Raw genomic sequence first — 19,807 nt, 5'->3', positions numbered from 1 at the left:
AGGTTGTATTGTGGTTAAGTAGGAAAATGTCCTTGATGGTAGGAAATTCCCACCAAAGTTTCTGAGGTGATGTGGTGTCTGGTCAGCAATTTTCTCTCAAATGATGCAAGAAAAAAATTATTTGCATTAAAATTTTTTTATTGAAGTGCAGTTGATTTACAATGTTACTTTTAGGTGTACAGCAAAGATTCAGTTATACATATATACATATTTTTTCAGATTCTTTTCCATTATATGTTATTATAAGAAATTGAATATAGTACCCTGGGCTATACAGGAAGTCCTTATTTTTAAAATCTTTTTAATTTGCATTTTATTTGCAACTTTTCTCTAGATCTGAGATTTATTTTCAAAATAAAATTTATAGTTAAAAAATAGTAGCACAGGGTAAGGGGCTGAGGAGCGTGAAGGCAGGAGGGACAGGCTGCGGCATTAAAAGGCTGTGAGGGTGGGTCTGGATGAGGAGGCCTTTGAGCAAAGACTTAAAGGAGAAAAGGTGAGGGACTGAAGCAAGCAAATATCCTGGAAAGAGCATTCCAGGTAGAATACACTGGCCTGGTCTGGTCAGAGAGCAGCAAGGAGGCCTGTAACTGTGAACAGGGAGGAAAGGAGTGGGAGTCAAGGTCCTGGAGGAAATTGTGGGGGAGTGAAAACCCAAAGGCCCCTGTGGGCTGTTGTAAGGACCTTGGCTCTTATTCTGAGTGTCTCACAGCTGCTGCAGGATTTTGAGCAGAGGAGTGACTTGATCTGACTAGGTTTTAAAGTAATTCCTTTGATTGCTGTGTTGAGAACAAACTACACAAAACAACTGGTCTGGATGCTTCAAAAATGTCGATGTCATGAAAGACCAAAAAAGACTGGGGGACTGTTCTAGACTAAAGGAGGCTAAAGAGATGTGACAACTGAAGGCAGTATGTAATTGACTTGATACTGGATTTTTTTTTAAGGCAGGAAGGATGTTGTGGAGATGAGTGAAGACATTTAAATGTGGATCGTATATTAGATATTATTGCACCAATGTTACATTCTTTAGGTATGACAGTGTTGCTATAATGTGTTGTAGTTACATATTAGAATGTCTTTATTCTTAGGAGAGGTAAGTAATATTAGGGGTGAAATGTCATGATGTTTGCAACTTACTTTGAAATGGTCCAGAAAAAAACATATACACACATAGAGCAAAAGCAAATGCAAAATTTGTGACTCTAGATGAAAGATATACAGATATTCATTGTCTAGTCTTTCAACTTTTTAATATATTTAACATTTTTCAAAGTAACAGACTTTGGTGGGGGTGAGTATAGCTCAGTGGTAGAGCACATGCTTAGCATGCATGAGATCCTGGGTTCAATCCCCAGTACCTCCACTAAAGAAACAAAAGCAAAAACAAAACAGACTTTAAGAAGTACATTTGTCAGGGTTCTCCAGAGAAATAAATCTAATAGGAGACATACATATATGTACCTGTAAAGAGATTTATTATAAGGAATTGACTCATACAATTATGGAAGTGGGAAATCTCCATGGTTTACAGAGTAAATTGGCAAGCTAGAAACCCAGGAATGCTGATGGTTTAGTTTCAGTCTGAATCAGAAGGCCTGAGAACCAAGAGAGCTTATGGTGAAAATTCTAGTCTGAAAGCCAGCAGGTGCAAGAAACAAGTAGAGCTGATGTTTCAGTTCAAATTCCAAGCCTGGAATAGACCCATGTCCCAGCTCAAGGCAGTCAGGCAGAAGGATTTCCCTCCATCTATGGGGATGGTAAGCCTTTCTGTTCTATTCAGGCTTTCAACTGATTGGATGAGGCCCATCCACTTTAGGGAACCCCTGAATTCCTAACTGGGCCAGATTTTTTTTTTTAATTTATTTGGGGGGGGGTTATTAGGTTTATTTATTTATTTTTTTAGAGGAGGTACTGGGGATTGAACCCAGGACCTTATTCATGCTAAGCATTTACTCTACCACCCCTTGGGCCAGATTCTGATGTTGAAAGACCCCTGCAAAAGGGCCATTTCAGTTATCTGCCAGATTAAGACTACATTTCCCAAGGGAGCTCGGCACTCTGGCCTTTTCTCCCTCCCCTTCTGGTTTTACATCCAGGCCCCGCCCCGCTGCGCGTGCCAGCCAATAGCGCGTCCACCTCTAGCTGTCGCATATACAGCGCAAGGGCGGGAACGTTTCAGGAGCCGTGGGGGCGGGTCCTGTGGCCTGGGCTTCGTGTTTTGAATTGAAGAAGCAGATTCGCTCTGGCAGCGCGGCCCCAGCTAATTCCGTCAGGAGCCAAGACTTGGAGAAGGAGGGCTGCCACTAGTCAAGAGTAGGCGTTAAGAGAGGAAATATTAATCTCTCGCTCCGGCTCCTGCCCAGTCTGACCTTCAGCCTTCTCCCCCAGGAAATGAATCTGCCGCCGGAACTCGAGAGTCCAGTGACTCGGCAGGAGAAGATGGCGACCGTGTGGGATGAGGCTGAGGTGCGCGCTGGGAGAGCTGGGGGTCCTGGAGCCGGGGCAGCGGAGAGACGCCCTTGGCGGGAGAGGAGACGCTTATTGGGGCGGTCAAGTCTAGCCAGGTCTCAGCGTTGCGGCCGCTTGGCGTATGGGCAGGGGTCCCGACTCGCCCATTCTGGCTTTTTGGGCGGGGAAACTGAGGCTGTGAATCGGCTGGCTACAGGATCTCTCTCAGTTAACTAACCTGGGTTTAAAGAAACCTCGCAGTCCTGAGTTTTAAAAAAACATTTTTGTTTTAACAGCAAGATGGAATCGGGGAGGAGGTACTCAAGATGTCCACAGAAGAGATCATCCAGCGCACACGGCTGCTGGACAGTGAAATCAAGGTGGGCGTACAGCCCCTATTGCGGGCAGTGAAGCCCGCAAGGGCGGGCCCTGGGGATTCCAGCTGCCTCCCTTACGTTCTCGGCCTACCTAGGGGAGGCGTGGGGTCCGCGGTTTCCTCCCCGGACCAGGAGAAGAGAAAAAACAGCTTTAAAAGGGACCAGAAGAGGGACAGGGTTGAGGGCGACCATGCTGAGAGGAAGAATCATCAAACCACCTTTCTCAGGGAGGTCTTTAGGCATTTCTCTTGGGAATTCTTTTAAGAAATCCCCATTTTACAGATGAGGAAACTGAGGCCCTGGGAGGTTTGTTTTTTTACTGAGGTGAAGTACGCAGCCTGTAACAAAACGCAGAACCTAAAATATACATTTGCTTGACTCAGAGTCTTGCTCTTTTCCTTTTACTACAACTACTTTACCAGGAGGTTTCTAGACTGGCCTCCTGTTTTGACTTCTGGCTGTGGACACAGTCAGGCTGAGCATTTAGAAAGTCTACAAGCTGAGTGAATGGGCATGGGAGGATCCCGTGGGCAGCCTGGATCTCACCAGTTACAAGGCCCTAGGATTAGCTGAGCTAAGGCTGAACATTCTCTTCCACTCACCCTGATCCCAGATCATGAAGAGTGAAGTGTTGCGAGTCACCCATGAACTCCAAGCCATGAAGGACAAGATCAAAGAGAATAGTGAGAAAATCAAAGTGAACAAGACTCTGCCGTACCTGGTCTCCAACGTCATCGAGGTGTGTGTGTATGTGGAGGGGAAGAGGGGGTCAGTGGGGCCGGGAGACAGCCTGTGATGGGACCATTGGGGAAAGAGTGGGTGGGTGTTTTGAGGCCTACACTGCATGTAAGAGCTGTACCACCTAGGGTCTCCTCTCTAGTGTGCATTTCCAGGGCGATATGTAAGGCCTGAAAAGGCCTCGGAAGCGCCACATGTTTCCTTTTCTACTGGTTCTTTTTCCTTGGGGGTAATGAGCTCTTTGCAGAGAAGCAACATCTGAACAGAGATCTTACCAATCTCCTGGCTTATTAACCACACCTTTGCTGGGCTCAGGGCTAGTCTAAGGAGTGAGGTAGGGATGGCTGGCCCTCTGAGTGTTGAGATTGTCTTGGCCTCAGAAGCATTGGGCTCTGAGGAGTGCAAGAGGCTGAGCAGGGCCCCTTGATCTGAGCTTTTTCCTTTCCCAGCTTCTGGATGTTGATCCCAACGACCAAGAGGAAGATGGTGCTAATATTGACCTGGATTCCCAGAGGAAGGGCAAGTGTGCAGTGATCAAAACCTCTACACGACAGGTGAGGCTGGCTCAACAGTAGAACTGAGGAGGGTGAGGGGTGGATGTGGGACAGGACTAGAGAGCCTTATTGAAGGTAGTAACTGAGGCCGCACCTGGAATCTTTCCTACAGACATACTTCCTGCCTGTGATTGGGTTGGTGGATGCTGAAAAGCTGAAGCCAGGAGACTTGGTGGTGAGTGATGTGTCAGCCTGGGCAGGGCTTTTCCAGTGAGCTTTCTCCCACTGCCTGGCTGAGCCCCTGCCCTAGGCTCAGGTCACTGTTGATCTTGAATGTCTGCAGAGCAGCCTGGAGGGTCTGAAAGCCTGTCTGCCTGCTCTTTGATTCTTGTGTCACCCAGTCCTGTATCTTTCCTTTCACTCTGTAGACACATGTCATCCAGCCACTTGAGCTGGGGAAAATCTGAAATATTCATGCTGTGTCCCCAGGGTGTGAACAAAGACTCCTATCTGATCCTGGAGACCCTGCCTACAGAGTATGACTCACGGGTGAAGGCCATGGAGGTGGACGAGAGGCCCACAGAGCAATACAGTGACATCGGGGGCCTGGACAAGCAGATTCAGGAGGTGAGGGAGACATGAGGCACGAGGCACGGCAGCCTCACCAGGCCTTTGTGTTTCTTTACTTCATCGACCAGAGCACTTTCCCCCAGTGTGCCTTATCCTCATAGCATCCGAGGGAGGGAAGGAGGAGGGCATGTAACAGTTTAGGAGACTGAGATCTGGAGAGATTGAATCACTTGCCCAGGATCATGGAGGGTTAGGGCCAGAGCCAGGACTGGAACTCTGGCTCCTTGTTTTTTAGCCCAGTGTCTCCCCAAAATCTTGCTGTTCCTGGGGAGTCTGTAGCCAGCCTTGGTGGGAACGAGCATTCTGTGTCGCTGGGGGAAGGAGAGGGCAGTGTCCCTGGATTGGAGTAGGAGGGTTGCAGATAGGGGTTGAAGTCATTCAGGGTTGGGCTATAGGAGCCCTCAGGGCTTCACTCTCCTCACTCACCCAGGACATCTTCCTGGCAGCTGGTGGAGGCAATTGTCCTGCCAATGAACCACAAGGAGAAGTTTGAGAACTTGGGGATCCAGCCTCCAAAGGGGGTGCTGATGTATGGACCCCCAGGTACAGGGAAGACCCTTTTGGCCCGGGCCTGTGCTGCACAGACCAAGGTGAGTGCTTTGGGAAGGATGAGAAGGAGTTGGGCAGGAGCTGAAGCTCTGCCAGATGGGCTCAAAGCAAAGGGGCCTCTCATGGCGTTTTTGGCCTGATTCTATCAACTCCACCCCAACTCCAGGCCACCTTCCTGAAGCTGGCTGGCCCCCAGCTGGTGCAGATGTTCATTGGGGATGGTGCCAAACTGGTCCGGGACGCCTTTGCCCTGGCCAAGGAGAAGGCTCCGTCCATCATCTTCATTGATGAGCTGGATGCCATTGGCACCAAGCGGTAAGGGGGTGCTGAGTGCCATCGAGGGGGTTGTTCTAAATTCCACCTCTCCCACCCTGGTCCCTTCTCCCACTGGGATGGTGGCAGCTCTATTCTTGTGGTTCTACTTCTTAAATTATCTTCGAATTAGCTCCCTGCTTCATTTCTTTTTCCTGACCATCCATTTTCCTTACAACTGCCAAAATGTTCCCTTTAAAACTTTACTCACCTGCCCCCATAGTCCCTCAAACAGATCCTGCTTTCCCCTCCTGGGCCTCCCCATAGCTCTTTGGGATAGATACTGGGCTTGCCGTGGCCTACAGGCCCCCATGTGTCTGTCCTGTTTCCCTCCAGCTTCATCCTATCCCTGCCCTAACCTCCCCCCTCCCTCTGGGCTCCCTCCACAGCATCCCCTCAGTTTGCAGGCCCACTCTGGTGGGAGGGATTTTGCAACTGCTGTTTCTTCTCTGTAATGTGCTTTTCCTTTTCCTCTGTTCTCCATTGGTTGGTTGCCCAGCTGATGTGTTTTCAGCCTTCAGACTTCAGCTTGAGGGACACCTCCTCAGGGACATCTGCTTGAGCTCCCCCTTACGTGCCAAGTCTGGGCCAGATCTCTGTATTTCTAAGCTTTAGCTCAGTTTGTACGGCAGGTTCCTCAGGGGGGATAGGCCAGGCACTATCAGGGTTTTGCTCACGGTTTTATCCTCAGCCCGCCACCTGATCCCCGGAGTCTCTCCAGTCTGACACCATTTCTGTGCTAGACCCTGGGCTGGGGGTCCCAGGCTGAGTGAGCCTTTTCCCTGCTCTACATGGATTGGGTTGGGTTGGGCTTCTAGTAGTGGAGGGAGGGCTCTTCCCGAGCCATGGCCTCACCAGTGTCTCGGGCCTCCTGTGTGCCCCAGCTTTGACAGTGAGAAGGCTGGTGACCGAGAGGTGCAGAGGACGATGCTGGAGCTTCTGAACCAGCTGGATGGGTTCCAGCCCAACACTCAAGTAAAGGTGAGTATTGCCATCACATCACAGATGAAGAACACAGGGCTTAGAGGTTGAGGGTTCTTCTCTGTCATCTAGCTGGTGTGGCTGGACTTGGAATTGGGTTCTGTCTTGAATCTCCCCTGCCATTTGACCTGGCCTCTAGGCTGCCTCTTTGCCTGTCATGGCCATGACTGTTGCCTGTCTGTGAACCCCTCCTCTTCAGTTCATGTGGCTGCTTCTCCCCTTGCTCAGGTAATTGCAGCCACTAACAGGGTGGACATTCTGGACCCTGCCCTGCTCCGCTCAGGCCGCCTGGACCGCAAGATCGAGTTTCCGATGCCCAATGAGGAGGCCCGGGCCAGAATCATGCAGATCCACTCCCGGAAGATGAATGTCAGGTGGGCAAGGACACGGGCGAGGCATTGAGACCTGCAGGCGCAGCAGCAGAGCCGCCTCTGTCCTCCTTGTGCTGAGCTTCCCCAGGCCTCCGCCTTCCACGTCTCATTCACAGCGCAGTTCCATGCGCCGGCATCCATTTCTCCCCAGGTGCCTGACATAGCACCTTGCTGGGGCCCAGGCTATAATTCTAGGTGCTCTGCTCCTTAGAGTCCACCTGCTCACCTCCCCCCCGACACATACACACATACCCTCCTCTATGATTATAGGCGTGCAGGCTGGAGGCCCTCAAGTGTCCTGGCCTCCCCTGCCCCAGCAGATGAGCACAGCCCAACATGGCCCAGGGGAATCCTGCCAGGGGCCAGATGGACCTGGGTTCAGATCTATGTGACTGTCAGCAGGTGGTTTTCTTTTCTGGGACTTGGGGATAAGGGCTCCAACCTCATGGGGTTGTGGCAACATCAAGTGCGATGCTTGGCACGAGATCAGTAAGTGGCAGCAGCAGCGCTGTGCTGATGCAGGGCCTGTGCTGCTTGGGAGCCGGACAGGGGGCTGTCTTGTCTCCACAACCTCCTGCTCCCCCACCTCAGGCTGAATCCATCCCTGGAGTCTCAGGTACAGATTTCTAGCAGGCTGGAATTCAAGAGACACTAGAAATAACCTGGTCTAACCTGCTTTGACCTACCTCCCTTCCTCTCCCCATCTCATCCAGAGAAGAGAACAAGGCACAGTGGGGAAGGGACTTGCCTTTGATCACAGCAGGCTGACCTTGCTGCTTGATGGGGGCATGTGGGAAGAAATCTGCTCCTCCCACCCCCTCCCCATAAATAACTGAATCCTGCATGGTCTCCCCACTTCTCAGTCCTGATGTGAACTATGAGGAGCTGGCCCGCTGTACGGACGACTTCAACGGGGCCCAGTGCAAGGCCGTGTGTGTGGAGGCGGTGAGTGGTGGGCTGAGGTGGGTAGGTGGGTGTTTTCATGCCCCCTTCCCTGGATAGGATGAGGGCATCTGGCTGGTGGAGGATGCTGAGAGGAAGAGGCTGAGAAGGCAGAGGCCTCTGGGAGCCAGGCCGGGGTTGCAGGGAGGCACCCTAGAGCCTGTCTGTCCTGGGTGCAGGGCATGATCGCACTGCGAAGGGGCGCCACAGAGCTCACCCACGAGGACTACATGGAGGGCATCCTGGAGGTACAGGCCAAGAAGAAAGCCAACCTGCAGTACTACGCCTAGGAGGCCGCCCGCCACACCTGCTCCCTGGTTTCCTGCTGGTTAAAATTCGTAATAAAGGATGGTTTCGGGTTCCTGCCACAGTCTGTCCCGCCTTCCCTGGGCTCTGGGTAGGAGAGTGGGGACATATGCAGGAGGCTCCTTCCCCAAGTGGTGCTGCCTGGAAACCAGAGACATCCATGGACCTCAAACCAGTTGTCAGGGTGAGGCCTTCTGGGAGGGATGGGTGTCTGCTACAGCTGCTTCCCGGGGTCTGCTGGCCTCCCCCACCATGTCCCTCCAGACCCCTCTCTCTCCAAACTCCCTGCCCCACCTCTCTGAGCTTTTGAGGCCCATGGCTCCGCTGCTCTTGAATGAGGGGCCTAAAAGAAGCCACATTAGTCTTTCCCTTCTTTTTGAATCTTGGTTCTCTGGCTCTTGGCCTAACTTCCTTATAAAGCCAGGCTCTGGGTCTTTGCTCCCTTGTTTCCTGGCCCCCAAGCCTCCTGTTTCTCTGCACATCGCTTTTAGCACTGAGGGCCCGTTTCCTCTGGCTGAAAAGTGAAACCTTGAGCAAGATCCACTCTGAGAGCCCTTCTAGGCCTCACCACTGGTCATACTGTGTTCTCCACCCCACCCCTCCATTCTGCCATCAGCGCCCCTCCCTGTTGGGCCCCATATCCTGTCAGTTTCCTTTAGGATCTTGCCAGTCTTCTGTCTACCAGCCTTCCAGCTCCCCCACCTGGGACCTGACCTAGTGTGGTTCACCGTTCATGGAGGGCTCACCCTGGGCCACATGCTATGTGGGTCTTGAGCATAATTTTATCTAGTTAATCTCAATAACCGCCAGTAGGCTGGCCTCCATTTATAGATGCATTTGAGCAACTGGGCCGAGACTGCATAACTCTTAGGTGGCATAGCTAGGATTCAGACCCAGGACTGCAAATAAAATCTAGTTGTGCTGTCTTCAGTAGCTGTGACCGCCCCTTGAATGGCCTTTCAAAGCAGCAGCCCTTCAGAACTCTCCATCAGTTCTCACTTTCCCTCCAGCAAAAGCACTTTACTGTCCTCTTCCTGTCACCTCCCCCGAGAGGACATGCCCAGTCACAGAACCACTGGCTGCCGTCTGGAGTTCCCCTCCTTCTGGTCCCACTGCCTCCAGGCTAGCCTTCTAAGCTGCCATCCTGAGTGTCCAGGTGCACCCCCATTGTGTGCTCCTTGGTGATCCCACTGACTCCCTCCACCCTGGGAACCCCAGCACGGCCTCTGAAGTGTGCTGGTTCTGTCCCTGTCCTGGGCTCAGCTTCCCCAACTCCAGCATCCACCCCCACCCCCGTCCCTTGCCCCGGCCAGGGCACCCGAGTGAATGCAGCCACCACCTTCAGCCCCTACCTTGGTGTCATCATCTGTAAGTGGGACTCCACTGCCTCCCTCAGCGGGCTGCGTGCGAAGACTGCACGTGTATCTGCCACCCAGCAGGGACGTGACAGGCTAGGCGCTCCAGTGCCTGCTGATGGGAGGGTGGGGGCTGGCGGGACAGCCCTGGGTTCCTTCCTTGCTTCTTGGTCCTTAGTATGTCACAACTGGGTGAAGCAGGTCCCTTTAGCTGAGGATGCCGAGTCAGAGCCGGGCACTCCCAGCTGAGGGTGCAGCCAGTTTGGGTTTCACAGCCCGTGCCAGCCTCTGATGTGGGGCAGCCATGCTCTCCACCAGCAGCTTGCTGAAGGTAGAGGAAAACCCCGGACTGCACTGTTCTCCCAGTGGCACTGGGGAGGCAGCTCCCCCCAGTGCCTGATGCTGGCTTTACACTCAGCATATTCATTGGAAGTGAGGGTATGATTTAGAATTAAGGTCTCATTTTTCGTTTTTTCTTTTTAATGAAAAACAACTTAATTTCATGGAGGCCAGACCTGGAAATGACTGTGGATGGAGCTCCCTTTGTGGTTAGGTTACTTGGGACACGCCGGGAAAAAGCCCTGGGTCCGAAGGTCTATAAAATGAGGACACCACCCTTGGGGGTGACATGGGCTTTAACGGCCTGTAGCCAGGCTTGTATTATTGGGATAAAAAGCTAACAAAACAAGCCAGGGGAACAGGAAATGTTATCCCTGTTCTGAGAAACACCCCAAAAATTCAGAGACAAAACAGAAGGGCTGGGAAGGGGATGGCGGCGGAGGCGGCTGGGCGGCCTGCAGGAGCTGGGCCCGCAGAGCAGCCAAGCTGGCTGGAGTTCGGGGTGCCGGGAGAAGCCCTGCTTGACCATGGGCTCTCTTGCACAGAACAGAGGCAGCCAGTTTGTGTATATTTATTTGTATCTCATCTATAGAACAGGTATTTACAGATAGAAACGGAACCACAGCAGAACTGCTGTAAAAACCATTCAGACCCTCTCGATGGCTACTTCTCCGGACGCCCACGGTCGAGCAGCAGGGCTGGAGCCTGGCTGTGGAGTGGGCCAGCTGAGTACCTGGGCGTCAGCCAAGGGAAATAGCTGGGGATTATGGCTTCAGCATTCTCCCAGAGCACATTCCTGAGTGCTGACAACGTGGAGCCCTCGCCACCCCCAACTAACCCCACCCGAAGTGGGACAGGAAAAGGGGCCCCAGCTGGGAGGGGCGGCCATAGCTCACTCTCTTCCTGCCCCCAGAGTGTCTGCCTGGACCCTGTGCCGGCACGAGCATCCCTGAGCTGACTGGGAGGCCTCTCTGGCCCTGGGCTGCTTGCTGCCCTGCAGGCTGCTGTTTGGCAGCTGGAGGTGGCAAGAGCTGCTGGCACCGCCAGGGAGCAGTCACTGGGGGAACAGGAGCTGGCCCAGGGCAGGCAGCCACGCGGAGAAGGTCTTCGAAAGCATCTCCCAGCTCTGTGTGGAGACGGTAGGACTGTCAGTGCTGAGGGGGGCTGGGGCCACATGAGCACCTGCCTCTCCTTCCTTTGGCCTTGGAGCTGCTGAAGGAAGGGCCGGGACGCTGGACACAGCAGAGAAGGTGCCCAGCCTTGGTTCCTGGCTGCCTAGGGCTGGGTGTGTCCGCAGAGGGGTTTACTCCCTCGGGCCAGGGACCCATGAGGCCCCAGTAGGAGACAGCTTTGGGGCTCCCTGCAGCCCTGGGCTCCTTGAGCTGCTCTTACTCCTCTTGGGGTCCTAGGGTGGAGAGGCCCCTGCTTGGGACCAGTGCTCCCGTTCCTCACTGCTGACTCCAGGAGGTGGAAGATAACAGGGTGGCAAGGAGAGAAGACCACAGAGTGGCTAGGGGCAGGCCCAGGCATTGGGCCCTGGGCCCAGCACACGAGGGATCACAGTGTCGGTCTCGCACACACCTCTGGTCACCTGTGTACACCACACACAAACACACATACACACCATCCTCTTGTCTGGTCGGAGGCTCGTTCACTCTCTGCCTCACACACACGGTCAGAGTGAATCCGAGTCTCTTATTGCTTGCAGGGGGTGGGAAGTCAGGGACGGTTACTCGACGAAGAGTGAGAACAGCACCATCACCACGATGCCCATGCAGAGCAGAAGCACCTGCTGCAGGGAGCGCCTGTGGGGAGAGGGGCTGCGGCTCAGAGGGTGGCACCGGCTGAGGTGGGGGGCAGAGGCCCTGCAAATGGCATTCCCAGTGGGTAGCTCACCACGGGTCATCTTCCTCCAGTAGGTCGGGCAGCACGTTCACCAGGGCAATGTAGAGAAAGCCACCAGAGGTGAAGGGCAGCATCCAGGCCACAGTCTCCTCTGCAGGAGGAGAAGCCCTGACTGGCTGGGAGTCCAGGGGAGCCACGTGTACCACACCCCCTCCCATAGAGTGGACTCAGGGCAGAACTTGGCTAGATACCAGGGGCAGGGCAGCTGTGCCCTTCGGCTGGGGCCCTTCTGCTGACCGCCACCTGCCGCCACCACCCACCACGCCCGTACCTACTCCCTTGGGGGACTGCGTACAGATGGCGAAGCAGGCGCCCAGCAGGCCCCCCAATGCCGTCGAGAGCTGCAGCTTGGCTGCGCTCCATCGGTCAAAGCCGGCCCGGAGCAGGATGGCAAAGTCGCCCACCTGAGGGGAGGTCCGGATGATCACTCTGGGCCCCAGTGGGGCCAGATCCCCTGAGCACCTCAGGTATGGACATGCACACCGAGCCCCCTGCACCAGCCCCACAGCTGGGACCCCTCAGCCCACATCCCCTCAGCTGGGCCCTTAGTCTCCAGGGCATTGGAGTGCGGCTGGGATGGTGGCTGCAGCCTGGCAGGCTGAGCAACTCCAGGCCTCCATGGTCCAGCACCCCCAGCCTACCATTGCCGAGCAGTCCCACCCCAAACCCCTCCGCCAGCTCCACGCCCACAGGCTGACCTTGGGGACCCTCTGGCACTCACCTCATGGGGGATCTCATGCAGGAGGATGGCCATGGTGGTCAGCAACCCGATCTGTAGGGAGGCGGGCTGTGGGGTCTGTGCTGAGGGCAAGGGCACCCACCTGTCCGCTCACTCTACAAATGTTTGCTCTGCTCTGAGCGCCCTGGCTGGGTACCATTTGGCTACTAGAAATACATCAGCAAATGAAACTGACAAGGAACCTGCCCTCAAGAAGCCAACAGGCTGGATGGGAGAGCCAAGGGTTGAGTAAACACACAGAGAACCATGTGATTACACACCGTGACAGGTGCTATGGGGGAAAGGTGGACTGGGTGCCAGGGCACGAAGGGCCTAATTTAGATGAGAGGTCAGCAAAGGCCCCTTGGAGAAGTGCATTTTAGTTGAGCCCTGAAGGATGAAGAGCCAGCAGTTTGAAGAGTGGGAGAAAGAACATTCCAAGTAGAGCTAACAGTCAGGAAGAGGCCATGAGGGGAGAAGGAGCTTGGCCAGTTCAAGAGCAGGCAGACCTTGGGGCCAAAGCACAGAGGGCAGAGGGAGGGGGTGGAGGGACAAGAATCTAGAAGCAGGCAGGGGCCTGGCAGAGGCCTATGACTGCAACAAGCAGCAGCAAGAATAGACCAGTGGTTCAGGAGAGCAGCAGGGAGGACCGTGGCTTAGGTGAGGGCCTTGTGATGGAGGGAGCAAGAAGCAGATGGACTGGGGAGCTATTCTGGAGGCAGAGCCAGCTGGCTAACACACGCCCCCTCATTCCCACTGGAATGGCCTGGACCCCACTCGCCTCAACCCCACTCACCTTCTTGCTCACTAGGAAGCTGGCAGCCACAGCCAGCCCGTGAGTGAAGTTGTCTATGGTGTTGGCCAGCAGGTTGAGATAGCCACTGACCTGCATGAGGGGAGAGAAAGCTGGGCTGAGCCCGGCAGTCAGGGCTGAGCTGGGCCAGCCACTCGGGGTGGGGCGGCTGCAGGAGGAGGGGGCCCTGAGCGGGCCACTCACTTTGATGCTCCGGACCACGGCGCTCAGGCCGGGCTCTGCAGCCGGCTGGGCCAGATAGTGGCCTCCACTGAGCGCGGCAGCAGCTGCGGGGTCTTTGCTGGGGGCCTAGGGCCAGGAGAAGGAGGGAGAGGTGACATTAGATGCCCCCCACTCAGCCAGGGTAGACAGAAGGGGAGTGAGAGATGGGGAACACCCCTTTTATCTGACTAGACTTTGCTGCTTGATCAGCTGGGCGCCCCGAAACTCGACCCTCTGCCTCCAACCCTGGTGTCACTGTCAGTCTATGGGAACCAGCCAGGCAGGAGCTGATGCCATCACTCCCCAGATCCTTCCAAACAAGCTGGCCCAGCCTCCCAGAGCTCCCAGGAAAGGCAAGAGATCCTCTTTTCAGGGCTGGACTCCAGAACCTGGGCCTCCAGGCCCTGGCACCACCACACAGAGGCTGACCTGTGTAGGCCCTGGGGTTTGGGGCTCACCTGGCTAGTCCCCTCCTTCTCCTTGCTGTCCAAGAACATCTTCTCCAATGCCAGGAAGGTCAGGAAGCCGGCAATAACCCACAGTCCCAGTTGCTGTTGCTGCTGCAGGCTCTGCCCCTCACCACCTGCAGGGGGCAGCACTGACAGGCCAGGCCCAGCCAGGGCCACAGAAGGGGGACCATTTGTAATGGGACCTAGTCCAAGGCAGTGATGGGGCAGGGCGCTAGGACTGGCTCGTGGGGCAGCTGGGCCCCAGGGACTCCCACAGGGACCAGGCAGTGGGACCAGGGCAAGTTCCCTGCCAGATGCCCTGAGCCCCTCTCACAGTCAATCTGCAGAGCAGGCAAGGCCTAGGCCATCCCTGGGCATGGGTACCAGTTCCCACCCACTCACCCCTGCCACCCTCCCACCCGCAGCCTGTGGCCTCACTTACCAGGGCTGGCGCTGTACGTGTAGGCCCACGCTTCGGGCAGCAGGTGGAGAAACACATTGCCCAGGAGACCCCCCAAGGCAAAGCTGAGCAGCTGCTTCAGGCGCCGGGCTCCAGCTACAAGGCAGAGATGTGGGACCTGGGGGCTGAGCCACACCCAGCTTACTGGGCTCTTCATGTGGTCCCAACCATATTGCAAGTCTCCAGAAGGCTGGACATGGGCGGATGGCCTTCCTGGGCCCCCAGCCTCCAGGCCCAGCAAGGGCTGGTAGTGTGCAGGAATACACCACAAACTGCAGGCTGACTGTGCAGCCTCCACTGCTTCAGGGTTAAGAGACTGGGCTTGGGAGCCCAACAGTTCTCAGCTCCCCAACCCACCAGCTGGTAACCTTGGGCAGATTACTTCCGGAACTGTCTCCTCATCTGTATATGGGGGACAATTGTATCTATCTGATAGTGATCTTGTGATAATTTAATGACAATGCATATGGCAAATGCTTATTAAATAGGAATTTTTCTCTGTTACTCTCAGAAAAGTGGCGGAGATTTGAGGACTTTTGCAGACTTGCAACATCTGGAGTTGGAAGTGCCCTAAGGGGGCCATGTCGAAACCCTTGGTTCCACAGACCAACTGAGGCCCAGAGGGAAGAGGCAGCTTGGTGGTGGGGTGGGATCCCAGGGGAAGCTGCTGCTTCCAGGCTGTGTGACCTTGGGTTCCTCGAGGAACGTCTCTGTGCCTGTGCTTCCCCACTTGTAAAATGGAGCTAATAATCCAAGTCCTCCCTAGGTTGACCTCGCAGGGATGCTGTGAGAGGGGCTGAGCTAACGCACAGGCGTGACAGCAGGGCCCCGGGAGGGCTCTGTTCACAGCGGTGGCGCCAGCCCTCAGCCCACTGCCTGGCACAGATGCGTTCATAACCATCTGCTGAATGAACAGTTCCTGAGCCTGGCAGGCAGCACAGGCCCTGGGACCCTCATTTCAAAGATTCCTGGGGCTCTGGCCCAGACCTACTATGTCACACTCTCGGGTGGGGGCAACAGGCACCTGCATTTTTAGCAGCTCCCCATCTGATCTTGTTTATTTTTCATTACAGAATGTCACCTTTGGATAGATGGTACAGGCAGTCAGCCAAGGAAAAGCCTCCGCCACGCCTGCGCCCACATCCCAGACCCCCTCCCCAGAGGCAGGCCGGCTACCAGCCCCGCATGTGTTTCTGGGTGAGGCCGCCCCAGGGGCTCTGGGTTTGAGCACTCTCACACTAAGAGCAGAGACTGAAGGGAGAGGCAGCACTTCACTCTCGCTGCATCCCGGTACCCAGCATGGGCCCGCGAACACAGAGCATTTTCCCTGCACCAAGCAGTCTTCTAAGCACTTTATCAATATGAGTTCACTGGATCTTCACCATAACACCTATGGGGGTAGATATTGTTATTATTCCCACTTTTAAGGTTGGGAGCTTGGGGCAGAGTGAAGTTAAGGAATTTGCCCAATGCCACCCAGCTGGTAAGTGGCAGAGCCAAGATTTGAACCCAAGCAGACTGGCATCCATATTTCCAGCCACTATCTCTACTGCTCTTGGTGACTGATTGCTCTTATTCTTTTGGCATAAACAGATGCACAAATGAATGACCAAATGTGTATGGCTGGATCCCCAAACACACACTGCCTCACTGGACCAAGGTGAGGAATGGTGCTCGGTCCCCACCCTCTACCTCAGACACACTGTGACTCGGAACTCGAGACCTGGCTCTCCTGGGAAAAGCAGCAGCATGTTTACCACGCTGCTGGCTGCCCATGGGTGCCAGAGGAGGGTCACCAACCTTCTGAGCGTAGCGTGGTCCCCATCTCCAAGGGAATGATGAGCAACGGGAAGACCCCACTGAGTCCCACCATGAGTGAGCCCAGGAGGGAGCAGATCCAGGTGTCCAGCCTCTCTCCACTCAGCAGGGCCCCCCAGGACTCACTTTCCTTATTGTCCAGGCGACAGGCCGCTGCCGAACCCCGGCTCCAGAGGGCCTGCTGGGAACCCCCAGCCCCCTCTAGGAGCTCCAGGGCAAGAGCAGTGAGGAAGAGGAGCCTTTGTCCCGCCATGCCACAGCCAGGGCAGGGACATCCAGGCATACCACGTGCTGAAAAACACAAAGGCCACTTACGTGAGCAGCCACCCTTGACTGCACACCTGCTTAGGAAACGTGGCATCTTAACCCTCCCCCCACTCCCAATGGCCATGGCACCTGCTTTCCAGCCTGCCTCCCCCCGAGCCTCTGAAGATCTGAATGATGGGTGCACCGAGCCAAGGGGCTCTGCTCCACACTGCACTCCCACACATTTTTTCCTTGGGAGCCAGCTCCAGACTGTGTGTCAGTGTGTCCGCCTGAGGCTAAACTTTTTTAATGACAGGGCGAGGCACTGGCTGGGTTCCCCTCAGCCACCGGTAGGCCCGGCCCAGCTGGGTGTCTGGCTGCCAGGAGAGGCTATGCCGCCAGGATGAGCCCCAGTAAGGACACCCCCAGGGACAGAGGCCGGCCCTGTCTAGCTTGATGGGGCGACATTAGGAGATGCAGGTGGGGAAACCAAGCAGCTGAGCTAGGTCAGGACCACCAGGGCTTCTTCCTAGGAAATGATCCCCAAATCTCTGGGCACAGAGACAGACAGCAGATGGGACTGAAGAGAGAGGATCCTTCATTTAGGAGCTGCGGCACAGATGCACGCAGCACAGAGCACAGGCTTAGGAGACCTGACTTTGACTTTGTGCTCTGCACTTACAGATGCTTGACTGGGCAAGACCTGGAAGCCCCTTTCTGGCCTCACTCTCCTCCTCTGTAGGATGGAGGTAAGTACTGCCTCCCTCAAACAGTCATGAAAATGAGATGAGCCTGCTTATCAGGTGAATGTGCCTGGCATGGAGGAGGCAAAGCAAGCCCTCCTCATGTTGCCGGAGCCCAGGGCGCTGGGCAGCAGAAGTGTTCCCAGCCGGTGGATCACAGGACCTGGATGTGAGTCAACCAAGAGGGAAGTTCAATCTGGAAATTCAGGCACGAGGTTTAAATGTGGTCTGTCCTGCCTCATACTGGCTGTGATCTTGGGCCTGTGATGTCCCTGCCTCAGTTTCCTCTTCTGCTGATGGAGGCAGGAGGGAGGGAGATCAGCTGGAAAAGATGCTCGGGTCTCAGATCTCCAAGTCTTAAAGGGACCCTGATGATGGAACTTGCTGGGATCTACTGGGGATCAAAGGCAGGACTGCGCGAGGCCGGACTTGGACGCGGAGGCGGGTCACGTAGAGGTGAGGGGACCAGAAGTTTGGGATAGGGGATGGGGTACCGAGACTATCAGAGAGAGAGGAAAGGAAGAAAGCAAGAGCGGGAGCAAGAGTGAGAGAGGCAGAGTGCGAGACAGATGCGGAGGAGGAGAGAGAGGGAGAGATGCAGAGCGACGCGTGGGGAGAAAGCGGGGAAGAGCCCAAGGAAGTTGAACTCCCCGGCTCTGGGCGAGAGGCCCAGGTCTCACTAGGACAAGCCGGGCCGGGGTCAAGGGTATGGGCAGGGTCCGTCCCGCCCGGGGCTCAGGCCCTGGGGGGTCGGGCGGTCACTCACCGAGCGGCAGCGACGGCGCTCCGGGCGGCCCCGGCCATCCAGCTGCGGCGCCGCGCCCCGCCCCGGGTCTGCCCCTCCCGGCCCGGCCGCCCGGCCCCCGGCCCGGAGCCGCCCCCGGCGCGCAGCCACGTCACACGGGACCTGTCCGGAACCCGGCGCGCCGCGCGCCGCGGGGTCGGGGGAGCGGCAGTCGGGCGCGCTTCCGCCTCCCGGCCATGGGGGACCCGGGCGGCTGGCGCACTTCCGCTCGGGCCGGACTGGGGCGACGGGGAGGGTCGGGCGGAAGTGGGAGCCCCGTGGGCACCGCGCTCAATCGGGCTGGGCAAGGCGGGGGCGGCGGCCCCACAGGGACCGCGAGCGGCCGGGTGGCTGGGCTTGCGGGTCTGGCCGCTGCTTCCTCTCTCGGGCCGCAGTCCCGGCCGCGGCCGCACGAGGGCGCGCTCGGCTGCCAGACTGCACCGCCCCGGGCCGGGGTCGGGGTGGGAGGTTGGCTGCGGCGCTCCTGCTCTGAGTCAGCCGGGCCTGGCTCCTCCATGAGCAAGGGAAAGGGGAAGTGCCTGCCGCAGGGAGGGGCCTAGCCCCGGGAACCTCAGAAGAGGGAATTTTATTCTTACTCATCGAATTATTTTTATGCTTTGGTTTTTCACTGGGAACCTCAGGCCTTTGTCTCCAGGGCTTGTAACCCTTTGGAGTCCAATGCATGGTGGCTTGACACTGCTGCTGGTTACTCCAAACCTAGGGGAGCAAGGGCTCTCTGTACTTCCCTCACCTCAGACTAGGGTGGCAAACAATAACATTATTATAACTGCAATTTACTGAACACCTATGACGTGCCGTTCACTCTACTTGCATTACCTCCCTCAATCCTCAGTCTGTCACGTTGAAGTGGGTACCTTTAGCCCAGGGTTACACAGTAGCACAAATGGCAGAACCTTGATAAACCTGGGTGTCCCTGAACCCGAAGCATATGCTAGCACCTCTCATTTCTAGGTCATGGGACTCTGGTTCAGCATTTCCACTTTGCATCCTTCTCTGGGAATCAGCCAGGACTATAAAACACTCAGGAAGGGGCACTAGGGTATTCACTCCGGCAGAAATTGTGACAGGGTGGGGGTCTCCAAGCCTCTGAACCCCATCTGCCTCTTATGGTAGTTCCTTCATCCATCCTGTGTTGCTCTCCTTCACTGGGGGCTCTGAGGACACAGAGCACTCACATACCGCACCAGTTGCTCTGTTCCACTTCACACTCCAATGTCTGTCCCTCCTCGACTCCCAGCTTGAAAAAGGAGGATCAGCTTTCCTCTGAAAGCCCCGTGTCTGCCTCAGCCCCCAGGCCCATAGGTCTGCGGGGACGCCCTTCTGTTCCCCTCCCTCGGTTCTGAGGTGGAACCCCCAAGTTGGTTACTTTGCAAAGGGTGGAAAACACTCAGGGATGCTGCTTTGGGAACTCTTAAGATCCCCCCCCCCCCCGATATATGCAAATCACTCCATCATATGCAAAGCGCTTCACAATATACACATGATTTCACAATAACACAGTCAGCATTCCCGCCTCTGGGTGCTGAGGGCTGCTGGCCACCACCAAGGGGATAAGCAAGACCCAGCTGGAAACACCACTTGCTACCTTCTCAATGCCCTTTCCTCTCATCTGGCCTGCAATTTTCACCATCAGCATCAGACTCCCTAATGGATTAAAGAAACAAGCCTATTGGGGGTGGGGATGGGACTCTAGAAGATGACCATGAGCCAGGAGGGCCAAGTGGGTGGACAAATGTGACTGTTAAAAACTGTGAAGTATATCTACCAGAGGTTCCAGGTATGGATGAGTGAGAAAAGAGAGAT

The 19,807-nt window shown here is 55.6% G+C and overlaps 2 protein-coding genes across 5 annotated transcripts; one reads left to right on the top strand and one right to left on the bottom strand.

Moving 5' to 3' along the window:
- Positions 1 to 2,203: 2,203 nt before the first annotated feature.
- On the top strand, positions 2,204 to 8,213 carry PSMC3 (proteasome 26S subunit, ATPase 3). The gene is made up of 12 exons (XM_006212254.3): positions 2,204 to 2,469; positions 2,748 to 2,831; positions 3,442 to 3,567; positions 4,016 to 4,120; positions 4,233 to 4,295; positions 4,550 to 4,687; positions 5,137 to 5,280; positions 5,406 to 5,554; positions 6,436 to 6,532; positions 6,761 to 6,906; positions 7,767 to 7,848; positions 8,025 to 8,213. The coding sequence occupies exons 1-12, from the start codon at positions 2,395 to 2,397 to the stop codon at positions 8,133 to 8,135; spliced, it is 1,320 nt and encodes a 439-aa protein (XP_006212316.1). The 5' UTR covers positions 2,204 to 2,394; the 3' UTR covers positions 8,136 to 8,213.
- A 2,187-nt stretch (positions 8,214 to 10,400) lies between these two features.
- On the bottom strand, positions 10,401 to 18,131 carry SLC39A13 (solute carrier family 39 member 13). Of its 4 annotated transcripts, none has more exons than XM_072969932.1 (10): positions 17,966 to 18,131; positions 16,193 to 16,501; positions 14,375 to 14,488; positions 13,942 to 14,066; positions 13,466 to 13,570; positions 13,265 to 13,354; positions 12,472 to 12,522; positions 12,026 to 12,154; positions 11,742 to 11,841; positions 10,401 to 11,650 (listed from the first exon to the last, which is right to left on the bottom strand). In XM_072969932.1, the coding sequence occupies exons 2-9, from the start codon at positions 16,491 to 16,493 to the stop codon at positions 11,779 to 11,781; spliced, it is 978 nt and encodes a 325-aa protein (XP_072826033.1). In that variant the 5' UTR covers positions 16,494 to 16,501; positions 17,966 to 18,131; the 3' UTR covers positions 10,401 to 11,650; positions 11,742 to 11,778. The 4 variants fall into 4 exon arrangements, 3 of the variants coding, with proteins under 3 accessions (XP_072826033.1, XP_072826031.1, XP_072826032.1); XM_072969930.1 differs by having other exon boundaries at positions 12,022 to 12,154; positions 17,966 to 18,128; XR_012076733.1 differs by having other exon boundaries at positions 11,521 to 11,650; positions 12,046 to 12,154; positions 17,966 to 18,130.
- Positions 18,132 to 19,807: the final 1,676 nt, after the last annotated feature.

Source organism: Vicugna pacos, chromosome 10, assembly GCF_048564905.1.
Source record: "Vicugna pacos chromosome 10, VicPac4, whole genome shotgun sequence".
Taxonomy (NCBI): domain Eukaryota; kingdom Metazoa; phylum Chordata; class Mammalia; order Artiodactyla; family Camelidae; genus Vicugna; species Vicugna pacos.
This window is presented reverse-complemented; position numbering and strand designations above follow the sequence as displayed.